General features: G+C 49.9%; 1 protein-coding gene across 1 annotated transcript in view; it reads right to left on the bottom strand.

Annotated features, from left to right (window-relative positions):
- MYO5B (myosin VB) overlaps window positions 1–26,743 on the bottom strand; it is a 278,618-nt gene that overhangs the window by 67,548 nt on the left and 184,327 nt on the right. Inside the window, 4 exon segments of the mRNA XM_081802529.1 lie at window positions 2,801–2,912; window positions 15,388–15,474; window positions 20,858–20,955; window positions 21,803–21,958. Coding sequence (XP_081658655.1) covers window positions 2,801–2,912; window positions 15,388–15,474; window positions 20,858–20,955; window positions 21,803–21,958 — 453 coding nt within the window.

Genomic DNA, 26,743 nt, shown 5'->3' with positions numbered 1-26,743 from the left:
ATAAAAGGATCCTTCTGAAGGTTCCACCTGCTGCAACCAGTCACCACTAGCCCAAGTGCCACACTCTCTTAGCCCCTGTGTCCTGGGCACATCTCCCACCTCAGAGATCTGCTTTCTCTAACCCCTAGAACTTGCTGCCTACACTACTCACATACCAATCAGGGTTTTTTGTTTTTTTTTTTTTAAAGATTTTATTTATTTGACAGATAGAGACATAGTGAGAGAGGGAACACAAGCAGGGGGAGCGGGAGAGGGAGTAGCAGGCTTCCCGCCGAATAGGGAGCCCGATGCGGGGCTCGATCCCAGGACCCTGGGATCATGACCTGAGCCGAAGGCAGATGCTTAACGACTGAGCCACCCAGGTGCCCCAGGGGTCATCTTTTGAGAATGCTTCTCTAAGAATCACAGACTAAAGCAGCAGAAAGGAATCTCAGTAATCCATCCCAAGCCACTCCTTTTATTTCACAGATGGCAAAACCAACGTCTGCAATGGCGAAGTGACTTGCTCAAGGTCTCACTGGAGATACCGAGACCCAGGAGTCCTGGGCCAGTGGTCTCTCATGGCACCAGGCCCCTTTTGTAGCACCATCTCCTCTTCACACTGCTCACGTCCATAATTCCCTATGCTCCTGGGGCTCCCTGGAGATACTTGCTAATAAAGATTCTGCTCCCCTGTCACCATCAAGATTCAGGCCCCCACGATCTGATTCCCTCCCGCGAGGTCTATGATCATGTCAGTGATTAGTGGTCCCGGAGGGCAGGGTGCATGCATTATGCTCTTCTATGAGCCTCCCCTCAACCACTCCAGGTTAGAGCACAGAAAGAATGCAATACATACTGGTGGAATTAACGAACAAACAAACTCAGGTTGAGGATGAAGGGCGTTCCTACAATCCCGGCAGGGGGACACCATCCCTTGTGAACCACCTCATGAAGCAGCCCCCGGCCCCCCTCCCACGATGAGGCTGTTAAGCACCTGTTGCCCGGCCCACATGCCCCCAGCTTCTTCCCTAATGACTGTGTTCTGAAGGGCACTAGCACTTGCTTGGGACTGGAAGGTGCCCTTCTAGGCTCCTGTGTGGCTTCGCCCTAGCAGCACTGGTGACTAGAAGATGTGGCCCCAAAAAGGGGGGTGGTGGGGAAACAGAGGAAATACAAGGTCTCCGGAGAAGTCCTGAAGCACTGATCCCAGAGTCCTTCTAGGAAAGGATAATTACGCACAGTGACATTAATCGATCAGACTGGTTCAAGGGGCACGTGATCCAGAGTGGCTTGGGGGCGGGGGTGTTGAGTCGGTCCACCAGTAACACCTGGGGCAATTTTTATCAGCTTTCTACACCTCAGTTCCCTCGTCTGTAAAATGGGGAACGATGCTTGTATCCTAAGGCACCGTGAGGATCAGATGAGGCAGGTACGTGAAGCAGTCAGGAAAGTGACTCCTAGGTGCTTCATAACCACGAGCCACTATCAGCAGGTGACAGTCATGACAGGCCCACCGAGCTCGTCACCCATCAGCCACCTGCACAAACTCAGAGCCCCTGTGAGAACCAGTAACGGTGCCAGGAACACAAAGACAACAGGGTCCCTGCCATTTCAGGGTTCCCAGTCTGGTGAAATGACAAAGCCTTGATTGCAAGACAAGGGAACAAATACAATAAAAGCAGACAGACAGTGAGCATTGTTGGCCAGTAAAGGCGGGGGTAACGAACTCTACCTGGGAGGTCAGACAGGCCTCACAGACCAGAAGACAGTCTAAGAGCCCAGTTGGGAAGGAGGGAGGAACCTAGGTGGACCAGAAGAGGAAAAAGGCCTTTCAAGCAAAGCAAACAGCACACGTTCATATAATTTTTCATCAGGGAATTCACTTAGTTCCTCCGTTCCACAAACGTTCCTTCTGTGTTGGGCTCAGTGCTTACAACTAGAGGGTGGACATTAATACAAGGACTGTCCTCGGCAATAAAGGATCCGTGTCTGCAACACAGGATACTACGCACCAGGCTTCCGGTCAGCCGTAGACTACTAGGAGTTCAGTCTCAGGAAGTAATGTTATATGCGGATTTTTTTTACTGCAGTGGGATGGGCATATCGATGCTCTTACTGCCCACATTGTTTGAGGGTGAACTGTACTGGAAATTTAACACTTTTTTTTTGATGTAGTTCTCTCCATTACACTACCTTCTGAAAGGGAAAGTGTTTGATATAACCCTTTATTGAGACCACTTTTACCATGCCCTGCTGCGATCTCTGAATATGGTGGAGCTAATATTTAGGATCTGCCCCTCACAAAAGGCTGCAAAGTAGCTCCAGTCTCAAGACTCAGGTTTGAGTTCAGGTTGTCGTAATTGCAGCTTTTGCCTTATTTACAACAAGCGTCTGGGGTAAGGCCTGAGGCCAAGTTTTGCAGTAAGTAGATATGAGAAGCACACCTATTTTCCCAACTGCTGACTTCAAAGCTGTGCCTGGGCTTCGGATCAGAGGCCCTGGGCAGGTGCATGGCATGGGCAGGTGGGCAGATCTACAGAGCTTCGGGCTTTGGAGAAGCCAGAGTCCTGGGCCAGCAGCAAACCCCAGGGGGTTGTACAAACATTTCCACTTTGTACGTGTGCCGAGATGTGGAAAAAGGTAGGAAGTACTCTATATATGTGAAGGGACTTCTCTTCTACAGTTGCTGATGTTGGAGAATGGATGAATATCTCAAACAGTTTTAAGAGGAAGGATGAAGAGCAAAAAACGCTGTTAACTCCCTACCCCCCAATTCTCTGGGCATCCGGGTAAGCCTCCAGGGGCACGCCCAGCTCACCTTGATGAGGTTCTCCAGGACAGACCTGCAGATGGCCTTTCTGTCTGTGTTGGCGAGCTCTCTCTTCTTGACCAGCACCCGATACCGGTTGAAGAAGTCATGGTAAGCCCACCTGGAGGGAAAGCAGGTGCATCAGGTGACGTGTCCTGCCTCCCAGCCACACAAAGGCCGCAGGCCATCACAGACAGTGACCCATGGGGTCACGACTCCCGGCATAAAGCTGTTCTCAGAGCAGCGAAAAACATTCTAGGGGCTGGTATTCGTCCAGTCCCTCTGAGAATTTCGGTGTGTGGCTGAATTACACAATCACGAGTGGAAGAGGGAAAAGGAGGGTTCTGCAGACCGTTCTGGGAGGGCTGACCAGAGGCAGAACCACTCACAGGGCTTCTGCCCACACAGAAGTGTGGCACTCCACTACACTGCTGGACAAGGAGCCTTGCCTAGAATGCGGCTTGGTTTTTAAATGCTGGTCTTTTCTTATGAAATTAATACTTCTCATTGAAAACTTTAAAAATGCAGGAAAGTATACATAAGCAAATAAAAAGCGATATCCTAACCGCAAGCAACACCACCATTCACACATTTTGGTATACCTTAGGAGGTACCATTTTCCCCCCCAAAGTAGATTTCACTTAGGATTTCCCCCCTGTTCATTAGAGTAATGCAAGCCCCCTGTGAAGGAAATGTACAGCAACTCACATTAAAAAAAAAAAAAATTGAAGAGCACTTATAATCCCACTACCTTTTTAGTAAGTGTGCTTTGGTAGTTTCTGGAAGGGAATCTTTCAGAGGGCCTTGTGTCTGTTTCTTGGCCTTTGAGGAGAGCTCTACTTAAACTAATGCAAGCTTTTCAATGAGTGAACTGTTTCTAGGCAGGGTCCGCCCCCTTTCTCTTGAAAGCTACCTCCCTTCACACAGATGTTCTCTCTCACTCCTGGCTCCTGACCGGGGTTCAGGGGGATGCTCACAACCTCCTCACGTCATCGCACATTCTGTTTCCACACTAGGCTACTCTATGGAGCCTGAACTCCCAATTTAAATCCCTCTGAAGGTGAAGCCGGCCATCCATCCCCCTGGTCCTGCATCCTCGGCAGAGTGCACCATCAGCCCCCACTTGCCCCTTCAGAAGCATTAGGAGATGCTGCACATACCCTGTCCCCAGGGACACATATGGTCCTCGTCGCCTGCTTGGAAATCAGTTAGGTGCTGCCTGGAGATTGTGCATCTACCACTTACCATCACCTGTGGCCTCGCTGAATGTCCAGTTGCTCATGCATCTCATTCTCAAGTATTAATGGGGAGTAAGTGGATCCTACCCCTCCTCCTGGAACACGTTTGCCTTAAATAAAATTTCATCCAAAGAACTGAGCACTGTGGAATACTAGGTACTCCTGGGGGGTGGTGGGCACCACGTGCTTGGGAGGCTGGTTGGTTTTGAGCACCTCTCCTTGCACACTCCACAACCATCTGCCAGCGTGGGCCTTGGGTCCCTCTTCCCTCCCAGGCTGTTCTCAGCACCATGGGAGGCAAAGAAAAACCCGGACGGAGCTCCCTACCTCTCTGCCACCTCAGTTACCACCTACCTTGGTTTGGGGGAAGATTTCTAACCTAGTGATGGGTGTCGGGGGGTGGGGGGAGCATAAGAGCAAGTGACAAAAAGCACTCTCCTCATTTTCTCCCCGTGTAAGATGGTTGTTTAGAAGTCATGCCTTTTTAAAAACACAGCTTTATTGAGCTAGCTCATATACCATGAAATTTACTTTTAATATTTGCAAAGTTGTGCAACCATACCAAATACAGTATTCCAGAACATTTTCATAATCCCCCACCAAGCCCCCAGGCCCATTATCAGTCACTCCCCGTTCTCCCCTCCCTCCCAGACCCTGGCGACCACTCATACCCTTTGTTTCCACGATTCTTACCTTTTAATTAATCCTGTCACAAAGGTAACGGCAGCCTCTATTCTGTTCAGAGCTGAACAGGCATTACATGGCCCTGCTCATGGGCTCCCCAGACATGTGCAGGTTCCTTGAGGAGGGTAGGGAAGCACGAGGAGCCCCCGAGGCCTCTGGGGTATGGCCTGGGGAAGGGTCACTTCACTTACTTTGCTTCCGTGGTTCCCTGCCCTTCTAGTTGCAGGGGGACTAGGAACTAAACCCACCGAATTCCCGGCCATCTCTAACAGGCAGCTTTAGAAATGGAAACTGAAGGTTATTTGCCCAGCTAAAGGCTGCTTCAATTATCCTACTCATGTACAATAACTGTCAAGACAACTCCTGAGGTCTGACCGATCTTGATTCTGGAGGCTTAGGGACAGAACTAGAGGTGATAAGCCACAAATCAGACGTGCAGTTTGTTTTTAATGCATGCGAACGCTACCGGATTTCTCCCGAGCTCTTTCTGCCCCAAACCCCAAGCTTTAAACACAGGCCATTCTCTCTACTGATATTTCCATGTAGGGTAGAGTGCAAATGGAACGATGTACACAGAAAAAGGTCTGAGTCTTCTTATTCCTCATGCCCACCCATCCACATGTGGCTCCATCAAGCCGTTGCTCCTGCCAGCTCAGGGAGGTGTGGGCTCTCCCTCAGAGGCAGCTCAGCACTTTCGGTGTGACTTTCTGAGGGCACCTCCCCCCCACCCCCCCTGCAATACAGTTATTTGTGTACTCGTCTTATTTGCAATTTCTCCGGGGGAAATAATCAGAGCAGCATTTAGCTGGGCTAAAAACCTTAAATGGTTCTAATTTGAAGATCTCTTACTGCTGACAGTTCCATAACTCAGGGAGGTTCCAGGCTCAAGGAAACAAGACAGGAGGGAGATGTGACTGCACAGACCTCCAGGCCAGTACAGAACAAGCCTGGGGTACAGACGCCTGCTCCGCCTCGGGCCGGCAGTGTTACCTCAGGCAAGTCTTGCTCTCGTCCCACATGGATGTCTCCAAAACGGAGAGAACATCACCCACCTCACGAAGTACCTCCAACACTGGGGTGGCCAAGGAGTTCACGGGTGTGGAGTGCTTAGAAAGCTTCCCCCCTCCCCCATCCAAGTTACTCTCCCTTCCTGCCTGACTCCCACCCTTTTTCTTACAAAGGCTTCGTGGAACACCTGCCGCAGGGTGATACCGATGGGGGAGGAAGGTGCCCGCAGAACGTAGGCCATCCGCTGTGAAGGGACTGGGTGGGTACTCCCCATCGTGAGCTACCCAAGGAGCACATGGCCACCACGGGATCTGGGCATGTACGAGTGTCCTTCCGTCGAGGACCCGGAATCAAAGGGGGATTCTCTTTTCTGTGGGCCTCTGTGCTTTTACAGAGAAAGTCCTTGCAGGAAAGGCCCCATCACTTGTAGAAGAAAAACCTCCCAAGTGAAGCTAAACAGAATGTGATTGTTTTTCAAAAAATAGAATTTAACAGAACTTCCGGATCTGGTAGGGACATCTGGATGGAGGTATTTTGCGGCCATGTAAAAATTGGGGAAGACCCCTCTATAGGACCACAGCATGTCCAGGATTTCCCCCTGAAGTACCCCACTACCAGAGTCTCTCCCTCCCAGAGGAATTAACGATTCCTGTTTCCGTGTGGGATACAGAGCTTTATACCTTCTATAAAAGATAGTTTTTGTACATGTGTTAGCTTCTCCGCTCGACTCTAGCCCCCTCTGGCCGGGCTAGGATACATTTTCTAAACTTCTCAATACCTAACACAGTATCTTCATAGTTGCTTACATTTTAAAAGAACGGGTATTTTCCTGACCAATAAAGAGGATGGAATCCCAAATGTTAAACCTTTTCATTCTACTAGTGTTTCTCAAAAAGGACACTATTGGCTTTGGAGCAGGACAATCCTTTTGTGCTCAAATGGACACAGAACCTCTTCGAGACCATTCCCTACCACGCCATTCCTCGAGATAACGCAAACATGTTTGCAAATATCTGCAAAATGTTTACTATAGAACATAGTTCTAGTCCAGAAAACCACCTTCTTGAGACCAACCAACCATGCCTACCATCTACCTCCACAGTGTGAGTCCACCGCTTCTGTTCCCGCTTTCTGTCCTCCTCAGGGGGCCGTGAGCAGGTCGTCTCCCGCTTGCACTATGGCTGTGGGGTTCCGTGTGGTTCACTGGCCTGGACAGGTCTTTTAAGTCAGTCCTAGGCCTGCTGTTCCTCGAGCCATTTCACATTAATGGTGGGAAAAGAGCTCCCATTCTTAGTCTATTACTAGGCCCCAACTATGGCCTGGATCCTGGGCTATATAGAGTCCTAGTGGCCTCAGGGACAGAATACACACTCAGCCCTGCTCTCCCTGGATTTGGACTCACAGACTTCATTGTCGTGCTTCCTGTGGAATGAAGGCCTCCTTCACCCTGCGTGCCCCTGGCCTGCTAGAGAGGTGTGCTGATCTGCTAGAGTAGTCACAGCTGGGTGTGTGGGAAAAGCCCAGGACCTAGGATGGCTCCTGGTGAGAATGGGGAAATCAGAGGCAGAGACAAGGTGGAAAAGATGCTTCCTTATAACAAGCTCCTCAGGCTCAAGACAGCATGGGGTAAACCCAGCTGCTGTGAATGGCGGAGCAAACGCAGTAGGGTGATGTTTTGGTTGACCAAGTTCCCATCTAGAGCCCTATAATGGATTTAACCATCTACATGTGGGACCATCCTAGGGAACATGCCTCCCTGAGCGGTCCTCAGTGGATAGTGGATCTGTCAAAGTGGTCGCACGGTGTACTTCCCTTCTCTTGGGTAGATTCCCTCATGCGGGATTGGCTGGAAAACCAAACTCTAGGATAGAGTCCCTCCAATTAGACCAGCGTATGAGGCTCTAAATCACACAATCTTTACAACAGAAGGCCACCAAGAACCACCCCCGCAGATGGCAGGGCAGGTTATCACAAGGGTGAAAATGGCGAGCATGTTTGCAAGCCTTATCTGATAAGCAACTAGTATCTAGAAAATATAAAGAACTCCTACAGCACCAAAGAGACAAATAACCCAGTTGAAAAAATGGACAAAAAATCTGAATACATTTCTCCAAAGAGGATATACAAATGGCCAATAAGCACATGAAAAGATGCTCAACATCATTAATCATCAGAGAAATACAACCAAAATCACAATGGGATACCACTTGATACCCCCTAGGATGGCTATAATAAGACAGACAGACAGTAACTGTTGGCAAGAATGTACAGAAACAGGAAGCCACATCCATTGCTGGTGGAAATATAAAATGGTGCAACCACGTGGAAAACAGTCCGGCAGGCCCTCAAAAGGGTAAACAGTTACCAAACGAGCCAGCAATCCCACTCCTAGGTATATCATCGAGAGAAATAAAAATACATGTTCACACAAAAATACGTACATGGATATTCAGAGGATTATTCATACCTGCCAGAAAGTGGAAATAACCTAAACGTCCATCGACTGATGATGGATGAAACATAGTGTATCCTTACAATACGATGGTATTAGGCAACATAGAATAAAGTTCTGATACGCGTTAAAACCCGGATAACACAAAAGGTCACTTATTATAGGCTTCCATCGGTATGAAATGTCCCGAGTAGACAAACTTATAGAAAGTTAGTGGTTGCCAGGGCTGGGAGGAGGGGGAAAGAGGTAGTGACCACTAGTGACCACTAATGGGAACAGGGTTTCTCTCTGGGGTGATAAAACATTCTGTAATTGGTAGTGATGGTTGTACAATGCTGGGAATATAATGAAAACCACTCTAGAGTTGCATACTTTAAAAGGATATTTTTATCACACATAAATTATATCTCAATTTTTAAAAGTGTGATGAACAAATGAGATTTGTGGAGGACCTTTATAAGGCAATACATAAAATATAGGATTTGTTATTATTACAGCACCGATACCCACGGAGGGGTTCCTAGTGCACAGACAGCTGCGTATTCGCCTATCACTCATACCACCATTGATTAGCCTCTATTTGCCTTTCCCTCAGTCCCCCACCTATGTCCTGGGAAACACAGGCTCAGACTCAGAGGTGGCCCCGGGTCTGAAGGTTGCTAAGCTTTGCTGCCAAGGGAAGGAAACCTAATTCTTCCCCATTGGCTCTGAGCTGGAACCGAGTTACAAAGTGAGGAGCAGAAAATCTAATCAGTCTTGGCACTGCCCAGATACAACCAAGTGGCTGCAGCTGACCAGTGACCGACAATTTCCTCCAGGGGAGAGTTTCAAGGCAGAGCGCATGTGCAAATCAGCTTCCCTGTGGCTGTGATGAGCAGCCCCAGCTGAGGACCCTGTGACGGACTCCAGTCCAAGGAAGTGAGCGCAGCTCTCAGGCACAAGATCTCAGGACAAAGAACTGTTGCACTCCAAAGTAACTTCTACATTACTGTGCCTGGTGGGGTTTTTAATCACAAGGCAGGTAACTGTAGGTCTGTTTAATCGTGACTAAATGGGCAGGTGAACCCAGCAACTTCTCAAGACTCCACCTCCTTCCACAGTCCTGTGTTTCGTCCACATGGGGGCTGAGGGATGGAGGCTGCCAATGAGAAGTCGTTTTAGAAGGCGCCGCTGAGTTTTTCTGAGGTGAAGAGGAGATGCACGGAAGGTTCAGGAGTTTCGTTTTTAAATATAAACCTTGCATATTCAAGTCGTCCTCCCACAACACATGTGTTGTGGTTAAATGGAGTTTGCTTCACAAGTCCTCTGGGACACACAGCTGCGTCGAACACCCCACCCCCCACCCCCCGAGGGAGACAGAGCATCACACAGGCATAAAACACATCTGGGGGTGGGGGCCGGGAGCCAGGTAACGGTGGCCAAGCTGCTCTTCCCAGACAGTGCATTTATCACAGTGTTTTATGTATGTGACAACGGGCAGATTTCTTGGCCACTGCAGCACATTTCAAATGGAATGATACATTTTCATTTTAAATCAGACTCTCAGAGCCATAATTTTTAGGCAGATAAAAATAGACAAGTAGAGAGGCTGAGGGCGGGACGAGGGACCTCCAGAGAGCAGCCGCCGGCCCGCCACCCCGAGTGCGTCCTCTCGGGCTGGCTGGGCTTGGGGGGGCATTAGGCACATGTTTGCTTCAGAACAGGGCTAAGCATCCTGTGCCCAGGGCATCAGTAGGCTGGATGCAGGAACTTGGCCTGAAATCGTGGCTGCAAAGGGCTGCCCTCTGCATGGGCTCCTGGGGAAGTGGCCTCCGGACATTTCATCACAAGTCCCTGAGACCCTGGGCCATGCGTTTCTTTCCTCTTTGGCATTTTCTTCCCTGGAAAGAGTTGGCATGTGCCCTTTGGCCACTTAAGTTGGAGAAATGTAGGAAAATGTTCTGAGTTGTAACCCCCCTCATCAAAGAAGCCACTGAAGTTTCCTTGGACAACAGCTCTGCAAAACTGTGGTCACTTGACAAGCTAAAGCAAGTGAAATCACGTTGCCGTCTTGAGTCTTAGCACCATGGAGGCAAATTCTTTCTGAGAGGACTCCCCAGTCTGCTCAGGTCCCTCCGGGCTCACAAACGTGTCCCAGGGTCAGGCCAACAAAATGACTGCTCGGCTCTACATTCCTTCAAAAGCTAACACCTTGATGGGTACACAGGTGTACCACCTTGCTTGCTTTATCCCCAGATATAGCAGACACCCCAACCTCCAGGATGAAGCAGTAAGGGAGATGTTGAAGCAGTGAGGTCACTCCAAATGCCTACCATGACTGGCAGGTGCATCAGGCGATGTGCGGAGTCACAAGATTACAGGTGGGGTAGCTTTGCCCCCCAGCCCTCTCCCCACCGCTCACCTTTCAAAGAAAGGCCATCCTGGGTGTTGTGGCTCTGGGAGAGGGGATTAGCATCGAAATGAAATAATATGGATGATTCAGGTCTATCTCAACACTGACAAAAGTGCCATAAAACCATGGCACCTCTTTCCAAAAGATAATACTTCAAATGGCCATTTGGGGAGGGAATCTTCCCTTTGAGCCTTCAGCAAAATCTGCTAAGTCAGCAAAGGTAAGGCAGCACTGTGGACCTAAGCCCAAACGTGTAAATCACAGCATTAGGTAACATTTTCCGTGGAGCAGAAAATACCAGCTTTTCCTTCCCTCCCTACACTCTCCACAATACTCGCAATTAGGAAAACAAAAGGTACAGATGCCCTTGCGATTAGCTGGTAGAAAGAAGTGTGAATCAACTAGGGAGGCAGAAAAGACACCCATCGGCTGCCCCGTAAGAGGCGAGTCTGTGGGCATCTCAACGTTGCGGGTGACACTGATTGCAACCAGCTGGAACGAACGGCAGGAGAGGTCTAAAGACTTGGAAGCAGCGGGCTCTCTCAGCGGCCGAGGGAGAGGTGGTCTGGATGAGAAGAAAAGCCTATCTGGCATGCTAAAACTGGAAGACGGAACAGGAAGAATGAATGAGGCCTGACTGGCAGAGAAGGTCTCTTCCCGGATCACTGGGCAGGAGAACTTCTCGTCCCTTCTATGCCTGGACATGGCACTGCTCCCGGGCTGGCGGAATCCTCCCACTGCCTCCCCACCCATCCGAAGCCTCCTCACCCTTCAAGGCCCCACCTCAAACCTCACCACCTCCATGAAGCCACATTTCCTTCCAAACTTGGCCTAATTCTATGTTGCTCTCTGTTTTAGGTTTTTATCCCTTCTCCTAGACTGTGACTCCTGACGGGCTGAGGTCATGACCTAGATCCTTGATTGCCTCCCGGCCATCGGCACAGAGCTAGAAGCTGGACAGGGGAGGAGATGTAGAGCGGGCGGCCAGGTTAACAGGAGAGGAGACATGAAGGCAAGAACACGTTCTCATTCTACAGAAGCTCAGGTAAGACCACAGGAGTAAAACCCTGTCCCTTTTTCCTCTTCCACCTCTTCTAACAGAGGATTCTGTACCGCACCAGCAAACCGGCAGGAGTGTGGGTGAGACACGTGGTCACTCGGATTTCACCGCGAGGCTGCAAGTTCAGTGGGTGAATCCGAGGCGGCAGAGATGCACGGCGACCTCGGCCTAAAGCATGGTCTAGAGCTAGTTGCATTGGACCCAGACTCCTGGCTTTTCCTTGATGGTCTCCAAGACAAGAGGTTCACACCCTCTGCAAAGCACTCGTCTTACTATCAAACAACTCATTGTTTTAGAAAGTTCTTGGCAAAACAGGTGACTCCTGACATCCTGAGATGGATCCCCCCAGTTTCAGCTACCCTAGAGTATCTCATTTTCACACGCTTCCCTGGTTTCTTCTCCCCTGGAGTGGCAGGGTCCCAATGTTCACGCCTCCCGCTTGACAAGCCCCCCAGCAGCACCAGTTATGAGAAAGACAGAGACGAGCACCTGGGCTCCTCGGCTCACCTGGAGGCCTCTGTGCTGCAAAGCACATGGCTGTGAGGACCCGTGATCCCGAAGGTTCTTGCACAAGGACCCTCAACAGCTGAACATGGGACATCTCAGCTCCAGTTTTGACAGACTTTAGGTAATTTTTTTTTTTTTTTTAAGATTTTATTTATTTGAGACAGAGAGAATGAGAGACAGAGAGCACGAGAGGGAGGAGGGTCAGAGGGAGAAGCAGACTCCCTGCCGAGCAGGGAGCCCGATGCGGGACTCGATCCAGGGACTCCAGGATCATGACCTGAGCCGAAGGCAGTCGCTTAACCAACTGAGCCACCCAGGCGCCCAGACTTTAGGTAATTCTTAACCCCGCCTTTTCAATTCCTTAGAGAACTTTGGACTCTTTTGAGGTGACCAGGCACATCAGACACAAAAATAAAGTTAAACATTTCTAGCATAGGCCTGTTTTATCCTGATAATTACATCCATAAGGATGCAGTTTCTTGCTCATATCTAATGAGTGATAAACATGTTATTAAATGCTTAGGTGCCTGCAACGTGTGGAGGACTTTAGATGCATTATGTCTTTCAATTCAATCACTTATGATGGAACTACTTCGTGATAAGGGAACCCAGGCTCAGAGATCGACTCGCTTGAGGTTACCTAGCCAAGGAGGATGGGAGCGGACCACGCAAGCCAGGCCGGACTCCAAAGGCCAAGGGTTCAACCACAGGCTCTTCTGGCTCTAGCCCAGGCCACACATAGTTCTGCAGTCTGGATTTCTATTTACAAATGGGGGCCGGCAGGGTGCAGTTTTACTCCAAGCCTCGGGTCTGGGCCCAGCCCCAGGGAGCAGACAGAAAACCCTACCCTTGCTCTTCTCTCCTCTGATCCCCCCGTTTGGATGGCACCACCTCACCGACATGAGCAGTCAGATGCTTGGCAACAAGCATGCAGCCGGGCAGAGGAAGGGGGGTTCTAAGTCCTCACTCAACCCCGGCCACAGTGACCTTGAGCAGTTCACTTCCTTCTGTGGGCCTCATTAGCAAAAGTGTTTTACATCATGACGCAGCCATGTCTATATATAAAGCTGAAGTGAGCTCACTAATACCCTTTCTACCACAAATTGCCATCTTCTATTTTCCATCCCGGGTCATTTCATTAAATAAGATGCCGGTCATGACCCATTATATTGATTTCCTGACCCACTAATGGGTTGCAAAGCAATTCTGAGAAACAATGGACTGAAGATGGTAGACTACAGACTTTTTTGGGGGAGGCCAGCAGATAGGGGAGCAGAAGCAGGGGTGGAGCCTGGCTGCCTGGGGAGCACGCTCTGAGAAGCAGCGGCTAGGCAGCTCCCTAAGGTCCTTGCCACGTTTGTAAGTTGTATGAACCCCGTCGGATCTGAATGCTGTGCTTGGAGCAGCCATTGGAAGTTGATCCAATTGGCTAGACCACAGTTCTTTGAACTCAAGACAAAGCTACTGTGCCCGTGGCCTGAGCCCCATTCCCTCAATCAAAACATGGATGCCGAGGGGCGCCTGGGTGGCTCAGATGGTTGGGCATCTGCCTTCGGCTCGGGTCATGATCCCAGGGTCCTGGGATCGAGTCCCGCATCGGGCTCCCTGCTCCGCAGGGAGCCTGCTTCTCCCTCTGCCTCTCTCTCTCTGACTTTCATGAATAAATAAATAAAACATTTAAAAAAAAAAATTAACAAAACAAAACAAAACCATGGATGCCGGGCCCTGCAGGGCAGACAGGGAGAAGGCAGGCCAGAGCCCTCACCTGAGAAGGGTAAGCATGGCTCACCTCCTTCATCATGGAGTTGTCAGCCATTTGTGTTCAGACCCCAGGGGCTCGGGAAAGGAGATGTAGCCCCAGGACACTCCCTGTCTTTCTCCTGAGCAGGGAGAGACTTGGTTGAAAGAAAACACAAACAGTCTTCCACTCTGGCCAGAGCAGATCGTTCTGAACAATGCTCCAACCTGCTGGGTTTTGTAAAAGCTGCCCGGGGGTTCCAGATTAGTGGCAGTTCTTGTGCTCTCCGCGTCAAATGCAAACTCCTAATTCCATCACTTATTTCCTTCCCGGGTCTAACATTTGGGAGCTGCTGCTGGTTACGTGGCTGCATGGTCAATACCTGTTGCTATAAAGGCATTCCTCCACCACAGTGGCCAAGTTCCAGCTGGAGATGGCGGGGAGGGAAGCCTGGCCCGCACATCCTCCTCCCAATTTCCAGCTCCCTCCACCTCCTGACACATACGGGACTTCCAAGGACAGGGGTCCCTGGGGAAAACACCATGCGCTCTGGGCTACTACACTGGCTCAGCTCAGCCCACAGCAGAGGACACCTGGTCTGTGAGATGCTGGTATGCAGTATGACCTCACGAGAGCTAACAGGTCCCTATCCACACCTCACTCCTACTTCAGGCAAGCATCTAGAAAAGATCCAGTCTTGACATAGCTTCAACAGACTCTAGGTGGCTCAAGGACATATCCACAGAGCAAATTAGATGTTGATAGTGGTTTCTGAAGTTCAAGATTGTATTTTCCATCACAGATTTGATTCTATTTTTAAAGGTAAAGGGGTCCACTGACAAATGGATGGATAAACAAAAAGTGGTCTACGCATACAATGGAATAGTATTCAGCCACAAAAAGGAAATTCTGACCCATGCTACGTGGGGGAGCCTTAAAGATATTACACTAAGTGAAAGAAGCCAGTCACCACCACTGTAGGATTCCACGTACATGAAGGACGCAGTGTTGTCAAAAACAGACACAAAGTAGAACGGTGGCTTCCAACTGTTGGAGGGGGGAGGAAATGGGGATTTAGTGTTTAATGGGCACAGAGTTTCAGTTTTGCAAGATGAAAAGAGTTCCAGAGATGGGTGCACAAATAATGTACTTACCACCACCAAAATGTACACTTCAAAGTGATTCAGACAGTAAATAAGTGTATTTAACAATTAAAAAAAAAAAAAAAAGTAAAGGGAATGACGTGGGAGTGAAGAAGAAATCCCCTTTGGAGCTCTAGCTCACCCCTCGCCCAGACCAGTGCCAATCTGAAATGGGAAAAGCTGCCCCAGAGGTTGCCACCGTGGACTCCCATGCTTCCCAGGCCAAATGATATTCTCCTGTCAGCATCCTGCCTGGGTCCTCGGTGTCCAGGAACTTTATGCAGGGTGGGTCTCTGGCTGACAGCGTGGAAACGGGTTCCCTGGGGAGCCAGGCTCCGGCTGCTCCAGGAGGCGCGTGGCTGGTGGGCGCATTACCTGGACGGGTAGCCGGCCGCGCTGATTCGGATCGTCTCCAACACCCCGCACGCTCGGAGTTGCTGCACTGCTCTCTTTGGGTCAAAGCTGCAAAACAGTAAGACAAGCTGTGAGTGGCCATGCTGGCAAAGAAATGGATCAGGAGAGAGGGACAGAGGACTTCTTCCTGCACCGAGACACAGACCATCGCGCACCTTGAGCACAAGGTCAGGGGCCAAGCACCGACAAAGGACACTGATTGGCAGGCGCATGAGCCATATCTGCACCCCAGTTCTGTGCACATTCTTGGTTTCACCTGGGATACGTCATCTTCTTCTTGGCATAACCATCCAAGACCCATTCATGCCTCCTCTTATTAGTTCCACCCACGGAGGTATCTGCGTTCAAAGGCCAAATCATATACACCACAAGCAGTATTTGGCTCAGGAGTTAGAAGGGTGAGTTTCGGGCCAGGCAGAGCTGGGTTTGAATTGTGACATGGTCACTCACCAGCTGCATGTGTCACCTCGGGAAGGCAATATCACCTCCTCGGGCCTTAGTATCCTCACCTATAAAATGGGGATAATAGTAGTGTCCCTTTTTTAGGGTTAGTGCAAAGATTAAACCTAACGGCCCAGGAAAGCAGTTGGACCAGCATCGAGGACAACATTAGCACACATGCATCGTTGCTGCTACCACTTCCTGGTTAAGATAAAGAAACTGATCTTCCCGTCTTCAGAGACCTGAGCCAGGTCTTCAACAACTCATGTGCCCTAAACTGCTGTTTGGCCCTCAAAACTGGGAAGTACGCCAACACGTACGTCGAATAGGACACTGTACAATCAGCAATCAGACGTGGTCTGGGCTGAGAGTCCCCGCCCTGGGAGAGAAGTGTATAGAAGTGCACAAAGCCGTAGGTGAGAACCATGGTGCTGTAAGAGGCCAGGGGGAGAGCGGCCAGGGGTGGCTAGAGCAATCGGAGCGGGGGTGGGGGGTGGGGGTCTTCCTGGGGAAAGAACTCAGCTGAACTAATCTCTATAGTTCGGGCTGTTCCTCAGCTCAGTTTGAGCCCAGGGCCACGAGTCTTGCGCTCCTGCTCTGGCAACCGGGCGGCAGGCAGGGCTGAGGCTCAGATCCCCAGATCACGTTCATTGGCTGTAGCACATACCTCCGCCAAGCTGACGGGAGGCCTGTCTGCCCCATGGCGAGAGCTGGGCAGCTTTCTCTCTAGGACACCAGGGGGCAGCCTCTTACCACCAGTGTCTGCCACCTCGCTGACAACTCTGGGAGTTTTCCCAGCAGCTAGGCCCACTCAGGATTCCGCAGGATGGATTACAGCTCCCCACCGGAGATTTGTCCTGCCTTCCCACCTCTCTGTATGAGCTGCTCAGCTCCCAGTACTAGCTGTTCTCCTACACCAAGGACCCAGCAGTCACTCGAGGCAGAGGCACTGGGTCCACAGGCACCTTCCAGGTGACTGAAGACCACGAGCTGGCCTTGAGTCCAGGGACTCTCCGCGTTCCAGGTCAGCCCTGGGGCTCCCTGTCCCAGGAGACACCCACACTGTCCTCCAGGCCCGTGCCCCCTTGGCCTCCTGCTGTCCCCGAACCTGCCCAAGTCCTGCTACTTTGGACACCCAACTCCTCCAGGAAGTCCTCCTGATTACTCCGGTCCCACGGCACCCATGGCTCTTGAGTAAGGGACAACTGAGCACTAACGTCTTCACAGTCCTGAGCAAGGCAGTGACTTCAGAGGAGTTAATTTCATTTTTTTTTTTTTTTTAAAACAGGCAAAAAGCTCCTCAGCAGAAGGTCTTACAGGATGAAAGAAAACCAAAGGAATATAGGTGAGGAGCCTCTGCGATACCCAGAGCCTCTCACTAGGATTATCCCCTCTGCAGCAGTTCTGAGCTGTCGCCAGGACATAGCACAGCTCTGGGGTCCCAGAAAAACCTTAACCAATGTGCAGTGGTAGTGAGGAGTCTGAGAACATGGGGCACAAAGGCTGCTTGCAACCTGGAGTGACCCGAGGCAGCCTTTGCTGCTCTCATCTCGAAGGTGGTCAGCTGGGCCCCAAGTTAGGAACTCACGGTGGGTGTGCTTGCGCTTCGGGGAAGGCATCCTGGGGGCTGCAGACCTCTCCCCCCGAGGCTCTCTGCACCTGTGCTCTCCAGGCCTGGGTCTGATTCAACCTGTGTGCGCCAGGGATGGGCAGCGTGCTTGGCAAGCATCCGTGACCCCTCGTCCTTTGTGGGCTGGGGGCCCACCTGCAGTCCTCCCCACTGCCCTGCTCACATGTGCACTTTCCTCCCGAGTCGGCAACACTCTCTTCCCCGCGGGATGGGGGAAGAGAGCAAGGGCAAAGCAGAAAACTTGGTACGGCCACCAACACCTTATGCCACTCTGGGCAAGATTTCCTCTCTGTAGCTCCTTTTCCTCATTTATTCAACAGAAACTGAGAATATCTGCCCAAATAGAATTCACCGGTTGGTTGTAAGGACTAAGTGATAGAAAAGAAGACCACTATTAGGAAAAAACCAGCAGACACTGCACCAAAAAGATCTTGTCACCCTCTTTCCCTGTTCATACCCCCCAGGGGATGTGTAAAGCCAGCCAGCCTTCTGTATCTTAAGCTTATCTCTTCGATGGTAAAGAAAGCTCACTGTCACCAGCATCTCTCCGTCAGCCTCCCTGCATGTGTTACCAGGTCCGCGGGAGTGGAAAAGCAGCTCCTCCCCCCCCCCTATTAAATTTTGGAGGACTGTGGTGAGGACAAGCAACACTTAATTCTGGACTGAAAAAGTCACCAAAGATCTCTAGGGTCCAACCGCTGAAACACAGGGCTATACTTTCTCCTCCCAAGCAATGTGCAGGCTCAGCAGAGCCGGCAGCTGAGAACTCGGCTCCCCTCAGCAGTCACGCGCCACTCCCCCAATTCTTGCCACACTGCCCACTCCCACCCATCTCCAGGCTCTGTGGCGTGCTGCAGTCACACTCGAGGTCCCCGGGACTCCCAGGGTTGTCCACTTCTGAGCTCGGGGGACTGGCCCTCAGGAAACTGGCTAGTTCCTCCAACCAGCGATCCCAGGGGGATCACACTCCCCCAGGCCACCTCCTCCCTACACACGTAAGCACCCCCCTGACCTAGCACTCCCAAGCACCCTCTGGCGGTCACTTCTATGCTGTTGTCCGTGGTTAGCGACTGGCAACGCCTCAAGGATGAGGGACCTTTCTGTCATTCCACTTGTCCTCGCCCAGTGTCCAGTGAATAGTGGGTATGATAGATGTTTTTTGAATAAAGGAAGCAGCAGAGGGAAAAAGACTTTTCCAACAAGGGATGCTATCAAAGCACGTGGTGTAGGACAGCGGTCCTCCACTGGGGGATGCGATTCTGTCCTCCAAGGAACACTTGGCAATCATAAAGCACTTTTAGTTGTCACAGTGATGGGGATGCCACCAGAATACTACAGTGGACAGGACAGCCCCCCACAACAACATATTACCTGGCCCAAAATGCCAAGGATGCCAAGGTTGAGAAAGCAGTTGTAGGGGATGGGGTGGGGAGTTATACAGAACTTCCCTTCTGGAATTATATATTTTTTTAAATAATATATTTTAAATAATGGTTATATATTTTACTCGTCAAAATTTTTATGCTTCTCACAAATCATCTACATCATCTCCTTGATTTCTTTCATCAGGATGATCTGCTTTAGCTACATTTAGCAGATGAAGAAAGGCGACGAATAGTATAGGGCTAACTTGTGGATCAGCCAAACAATCGGTCGTAGAGCCCAAACTAGAATCCAGGTGCTCTGACCTGGTTCAGTATTCTCCCCACTTTATTAGGGCGATTTGGGTCCTGAAGGCAAAACATGGCCCATCAGGACTAGACAGTCATTCTGAAAGCCCCCAGCATCTCTCTTCATCTGGGAGGGGAGTTCCAGCAAGATAATCCAGAAGGTGGCAGGGCACCAGGTTCTGAGGAACTAACTGCACAAGGCCACAGCTGGTTGACGGCAGAGCTGGTACCCAGCCCTCAACTCTCCTCTCCGGGGTCCCTGCACGCCACTCCTGCCCTTCACACGTAATCGAAGTCTTTCACACATGCTGCCCTTCTAATAGCCTCTTCTTCCGGAGTCAGCTGGTAAACAGATGTCACACAGGAGGAATTCCTAACCACTTCTCAGAAATTGGGAGGAAGGGAAAAGAGTCAACAACCAGCATGCTTCAAAGAAGGCGGACTCGGTGTTGTCTTCCTGACCTTTTTCAGCACAAGGTCCATCTGAGTGCAGGTCAAGCTTTATGAAATAACAGGAATGGCAGAGGGGAGTTCAGATATTCACTCGGACGGAGTTGCCAAAAGAAATTATATTTCCCAGAAAGAAATTATGCTAGGACGAAAAAGGAAGTCAGAAAGCTAGGAATGAAGTGCTTTAAAAACTTAGAAATATACCTCCTCTGACCAGAAGATACAGCTTGTGTGGTGGCTCAGGGCAATTGGAGTAACTGGGCTGGGGAGGTAAGTAAGAGACTGTTCTGAAGACTTAGGGCAGTATTCCAGGCAAGTAACAGAGTCTAAAACAAGGTGAAAGAAGGAAGAGAAAAGGGAACCAAAATAACACATTTTCAAGCAGACTCCATGAGACTTTGACAATGACTGGACATTGGGGAATAAGGAAGAGGGAAGAATCAGGTGGAAGGGGGGACGGGGACAAGGAGTCTGATTTCAGACATGTTGAATGTGAATCAGCCAATGAAACCTCAGGAGGCATTCAGAAAGTCTGGTCTGGAATTTGGCAGAAACCAGAGATGAACAAAGACATTGAAGAGTCACTGCTATATAGATTTGGGTGGGGTCAACCGTGTGGGCATGGATAGAATTGGAAGACGATATCCAAGATAGGGGTAGAAGAATTTAGACCAGAGGAGGCTGAGGGGAGGGGAGGGGAGGGGAGGGGAGGGGTGGGGTGGGGGAAGGTGAGTAGGTATGAATAACTCTGGAAGCTCAGTGGTAGAGGGGATGTGAGAAATAGGACCATCATGTCTCATCACTCAACACGTCATTTGAGGTCAAGGTTCCCCCATGGAAGACATCTTCTCTGACCACTCCAGCTATCCTGCCACCTCCGAATTGAATATTTGCTATGAGACACAGGTACATCTACATTTACACACTTTTATGTGGTTCTCTGTTTGATTCAGGTATGCACACTCAACACCACTGTAAACTCCGTGTGATTAGGGAACTATATCCTCTCATCCTCTCGCATCTTTCTAGACAGCAGACAGGTGGAACTTGGTAAATGTCTGTTGGCCTGTGTTTAGCACGTAAACCATCTGTGAAGTGTAAGATCAACTATTCATCCTGCTGCAGACCACCCCAACCCACTCTCTTCCACCTGAACTTTTAAGGAAACATGAAGAGGCCAGGCTTGATCAGCCTGACTGCAGCCGAGAGGCAGCTGGCCAATGCCCGCACAGGCACTTACTGGAAGGGGAGCTTCTCGTCGTTCGGTTTGATGCAGCGCACATAGTGTGGTGTTGTGGCATTCAGGGTCTCCATGAGCAGATGCAGGGAGGTACGGAACTGGAGAGACAAGAGTCAGTGCCCAGTTATTTTTAACATTCTGCAGAGGTATAATTAACAAAGAAATGCCCAGAGATTGGTGGTGATAGTTGTTGATACCGTTATCATCATCATGAATCCAGGAAGGACAGGACAAAATTCAGAGACCCGGGGTCAGATTCTCCCTGACACTCCTGCCTTGCTGTAGGTCCAAAATCAAGGCCCTGCCGCATTCAGGCATTAGGACTCTTTAAACCAAATGGGGGGGAGCCCAGCTGCTAACACATCTAACCCAGCATGGTAGATCAAATGAGATGAGAGGGGGTCAGTGCTAGGACATAGGACAGAAGTCATCACGGTGACTGGAGGCTGGTTATTCCTAAACCAGAGGCCGGGGAGCCCCAAATTCCAGTGCCTGGGCGTCCTGGAAGTTATGAGAGTAATGTGAAAAGTCTAGAACAGGCAAGTCCACTGCAAGAGAAAGGTTCGTGGCTGCCGGGCTGGACATAGAATCCCACGAAGACCCCACAGAAGGGGCTTCAGTTTTCTAGTCCCCAGACTTCTTTAACCCAACCTGTGGATTCGAGGACCCTCTTGCCTCTTCTACCAGGTCTCTGTGGTCCTATCAGGGGAACTAAATGCACTGCTTGGGGCTATACTCATCCCCTTTCTCTTTTCGGTCTGTTCTCTCTAGAGAGGGCTTTCCAGTGTCCCTCTTCAAAGAGGACATAAGGACTGAGCTGGGGGCTGAGGCTGCGGAGGAGGAGGCTGCTCTGGCCTCCCTCTGACTCTGCAGCCATCCTCCATCTGCAGACAGGCCGGCCTGGTCACGTGCATCCTGACCCACAGCGTCCTGCCAGAGGCTGACCTGGTGGCCCACAGTTTTCTTGTGCTCCTTGTTGGATGCTTTCAGGGGGGGTCTGGCGGAGCGAATGTTGATCTTTGAAGAAGAGCCCTTCCCAGATGTAGTGGTGGCAGGAACGGAGTCCTTGTCATCGTGAAACAAGTTAGCCACTAGTGGGAACTAGAAACAAAGACAGGAAGAACACTGTAGCTTTCCAGTACATACCCAAGAGACCTGAAAACACACATCCATACACAAACTTGTACACCCAAGTCCATAACCACATTATTCACAGCAGTCACAAAGCGGGAACAACGCAAATATCAATCAGCTGATAAACAGAACGTGGCAGATCCGTACAATGGAATACTGTCCAATGACCTAGGGGAATGAAGTCCCCATATGCACGGCAGCATGGATGAACCCTGGAAACATGCCAAGTTAAAGAAGCTAGATGCAAAAGGCCATGTTGTGCATGATTCCATTTACATGAAATGTCCAGGGAACAGAAAGGAGTTCAGTGGTGGCTAGGGGAGAAGAAAGTATAGAGTGTCTTTTTGGAGTAATGCACGTTTTCTAGAATTTAGAATTTCTCCTCTCTGCTCATCCTGAGAGGCCCATCTCTTAAGGCCCAGCCCTGCCTTCTCCATGGGCTTTCCTGGGTCACCCCCTCATGTCTCCATCATGCACCCAAGTACCAGCCGAGGTCTGTGCTGGGCCCTGAGCCCCATGCTTGCTGAGCCTAAGGCCTTCTGGGCTCCCCCTCGATGGAGGAGGAGGGCAGGGAAAAGGATTAAAGGAGATAGTTCATGTAAGCATAGAGTAGTGTGCCCAGCATATCATAAGCACTCAAACACTGCCAGGGGGATATACGTGAGAAATCTGTCCACGTGGTAAATGTTTTGAGCTACAGAGGAAACTCAGAATCATAGAATTTGAGAGCTGGAGCACAGAGCATAAAGATCACCTCTTCGAGGGGCAGGTAAGGAAAAAACTCAGGGAGAAAGGATCCTCCAGAATCCTGCTTCCGTCTCCATTTGTCCCAGCACCGGGCATGGTGGCCGGTATCGGCTCACCCGGGGCTGCTGGTTAGTGACGGAGCCAGGGCCAGAACCCCGGCTTCCAGATGTCCCAATCAGAGCCTGTTTCAATATATAACGGTCTCCTGGTCTTTTATACCAGCAATGTCAAGAAACTGGAAAGGCACATGGGTTTAAGATACGGTCCATCTCTGATGCACCTGTGCATCCTCCTCCTTATTGGAGGCTTTTCGCAAGGTGGGGGGCTGGGATCTGGTGGAGCCAGCACTGGTCTTTGAAAGTGATCCATTCTCAGATGTGATGGTGGCAGGAACAGGGTCCTTACCATCACGAGAGAAGGAAGAACACATAAAAGGGAGCTTCATGAAACATCCCTGCAGATGACAGCATCCCATGAAATCTGTAGCAGGAGACTGAGGCTAAGGAAAGCTTGAAGGGCAACATCATCTCCATGGAAGGCTACAGGTTCAGATGGCAGTGACAGTCCACTTACGCTGACATCGTCCTGCGTTTAACTTTCCAGACCTTCCGCAAGTTCAGTACCAGTTTAAAGGAGTACTTACTGAGCACCAAGCCAACAGCTTGGGAAGTAGAAGAATCCTATAAAGCAGAGACCCAAATTTCACAATTTAATGGCACACTCCCATCAGTACTCCACACATCAGTATTTCAGGGGTATTCAAAAAAGTCCTAGAAGCTGTGTTAGGCAACACATATGGGCTTTCTCATATTCCAACCCAGCGTAGGCCCCAGCTCATCCCTTCCTGCAATCAGACATGCCTCACAGCATGTCATCGTGATGTAAATATAAACATTTGAGGTCTCGGCATATTAGTATATTACAACATCTGGGAAAAGGAGCAAGATGGTGCTAGGGGCACCATAACTGTTCCAGAACCTGGGGGTTAGATCCGGGCGACTTAGTTCACTCAAAGGCGGTTTCCACAACCTTATTACGTAGCATGCTTGGGTTGCAAGGTGATATGACTGGGGGGTTGTAAAACATGCAGGGACGATCCCATCCCCTTGGGGGCTATCTGCCATTTGATCTCCCCCAGGACATGGGTAGGATCAGTGGCAATAAGTGCAGGCATTTTCTGTGCGAAACTAGGTAGGTGCAGATGTATTGCTCACTGAGCATCCCTCAGTTTGAGGACCTCTGCTATTCTTTGCATATTAAGGTAACTTGTAGGATTTCCGTAGGTCAAAGGCCTAATTTCACCAAGCCTTAAGTCTGGTCCTGTGCAGAAATATCTCACAGAGAGGAGCACATAGAAGGTTATGATGATTAACGCTGAAGACCAGCATCAAATGCTGGTTCGAATTATGAGTAGATCTTCTGTATCAAGATTTCACACTAAAACAGAGGAAACAAAATACTTCCTCCTAACCTCACTCTTAGGTATTATCAGTTAACAGTTTTTAAGCCTTCAATTTGAGAGTCCAAAGTAATTGCATACCACAAGTCAAGAGTTTTATACCACACATTAGCTAGCCATTTGCACTCTGCACTTGTCGCTGATCACAAACACACCAGTCATCAGAAGCTCCTGACTTCCATTTCTTTTTAAATTTTTTTTTACTTATTTATTTGAGAGAGAGAGAATGAGAGAGAGAGCACATGAGAGGGGGGAGGGTTAGAGGGAGAAGCAGACTCCCTGCCGAGCAGGGAGCCCGATGCGGGACTCGATCCAGGGACTCCAGGATCATGACCTGAGCCGAAGGCAGTCGCTTAACCAACTGAGCCACCCAGGCACCCTCCTGACTTCCATTTCTTACCGCAGTGATCTACATGCAAATAAAGGTTGTGGTTCTTTAACTCCATGGTCTGGGTTTGCAGTTCAGTCTAAAAGTACCAACTAATGACCTTAAGACCAAAGATCATCTCGGATAAGCAGCTTAAGCCCATCCTCACTGTGACTGACATCAGCTGGTGACGACACCATAGCACTAGGAAAAGCTACCATATTCCTGAATAAGACACGCCCCAATCCCTGCCGTAGGTCCTTATTGTCAGCCAAGTGGCTTGGGAGTTCACCCCAGTGAGATAGTTTCAGGTGCCAACGGGTGACAATTCAGTTCCTATTTCAGCATTTTTGGAACTAGATCAACAACTTTTGTCCACACATGGTATTTCAAAATCATAAATACTGCCTTTCTCAAGGGGGAAGTAATTAGGCTATCAGAGGAATAAAGATGACTCCGATAGGATTTTAAAAATCTGTGGCTAAAATGTGCATGTGCCAACATCATAAAAATGATAAACTCATTATTTCCATGTGCTTTCAAAGACCAGGAAGTAAATATTAGTAAATATTGTCAAGCAACTAGACGGACTGGTTTGTTCATTCACTCACCAATACTTAAATGACTGCCACACATCCAACAAATAAATACTGTGCTTGGAGCTGGGAACACAAAGATGAACAAAGCCAAACAGAGCCTCTTAGGTATCATGGAGTTTATGATCTAGCATGGAAGGTGAACTCTCATCAATTAACCCCATAATTAAAAGTTTAATGACAAAAAGATGATTTCCTCAAGGAAATAAACAACAGATGCACATGACCGAATCAGGGCCCCAGGGTAGAAATCAGGAAAGGCTTCTCTTAGAAAGTGATGTTGGAGCTGGTGGGTCATTCGGGGGGCGGGGCGGGGCGGGGGGAGTGGTTAGGAAAGCATGTCAGCAAAATATCTGCATGTTCAGGGAACTGACATAATGCCAATACGGTTTTCGTACACATCCCGAGGGGGAAGCAAGAGGGACCAGCTCATGCAAAATCCTCTATTGATGATTTGGGTCTTTATCCTAAAAGCAATGTGAAGCCATTAAGGGTGTTTTTTTTTTTTTTTTTTGGTTTGCGGTTTTAAATAAGAGCAGCTAACATTTATTGAGCACTTAGAATATACCAAGCATAAAATTCATTCAGTTCTCCCAATGACCACTTGGTGTGACATCCCATTTTACAGATGGGGAAACACAGGCTCAGAGCCCAAGATCACAGAGGTGGTCAGTGGCAAAGCTACGAATCGCATCCAGATGGCCTGGCTCCAGAGCCCACACAGTGGGTCACAGAGGGGAGCAATGACCAGGGATCTTTTGGAAAGATCACTCTGGCTGCAGCATAACAGAGCGCCTGAAGTCCACTGCACAGGAAGCTCTAGAGCAGTCAAGAGACAGAAGAGCCTATCACCTAGCGGATCTCTGGGATGTAAGGTACTACAGGACATGCACTGAGCGAGGGTCAGGAGACCTTTTAGATCCGACTCCACCACTTAATTAGCTGTGTGACCCATGGCAAACCTCAATCTTATTAGATTTAAAATTTCTCATCTGTAAAAATGAGCGAATTGAAAAAGGAGATTCCTTTAAGTCTGACCTAAACTCCTACATGTTCTCCTATCTGTAGTCTCTCCCCTTTCCTAGGCGCCTTCCCTTCAACACGTAGCTATGTTCAAGTTCTTTCCATGCAGGACCATCTCCCCGTCCAGCTGGCTATCCCTGTGCCACGCCCCCGCATCTCAGGCAAGGCACCCGTGGACACCGCCCTGGGTCGTCCCTTCTCAACCCCGATCCCCCCCTCCCAGCCATGCCGTGGTCTGCCCCCCCCACTGCCTAAACCGACCCTGAGAGTGACTTCTGGGGACCCTACTTGCCAAATCTGGTGGCTGGAAGTGGCCCAGCTTCACTCTCGGTCCGACTTGTCCTTGGTGAAGGACCCAAGTCCCTTCTGGGAGGCCCTCTTCCTTGACTCGGCAGCTCTGCTTCCCTCCCACAGCTCTTTCCCGGCACCTCCCACGGGCCCATCCTCCTGCCTGTCTCCCCGCAGTGCTGCCGTTTCCCAGGACAGCATCCTCATCATTTACCTTTTCTAACCCTCGTTCCCTGGACAGTCTCCTTCACACCTATGGCTTCAAGCCTGTC

This window comes from Leptonychotes weddellii, chromosome 13, assembly GCF_054177405.1.
Source record: "Leptonychotes weddellii isolate Sample4059 chromosome 13, ASM5417740v2, whole genome shotgun sequence".
In the NCBI taxonomy this organism is placed as follows: Eukaryota; Metazoa; Chordata; class Mammalia; order Carnivora; family Phocidae; genus Leptonychotes; species Leptonychotes weddellii.
This window is presented reverse-complemented; position numbering and strand designations above follow the sequence as displayed.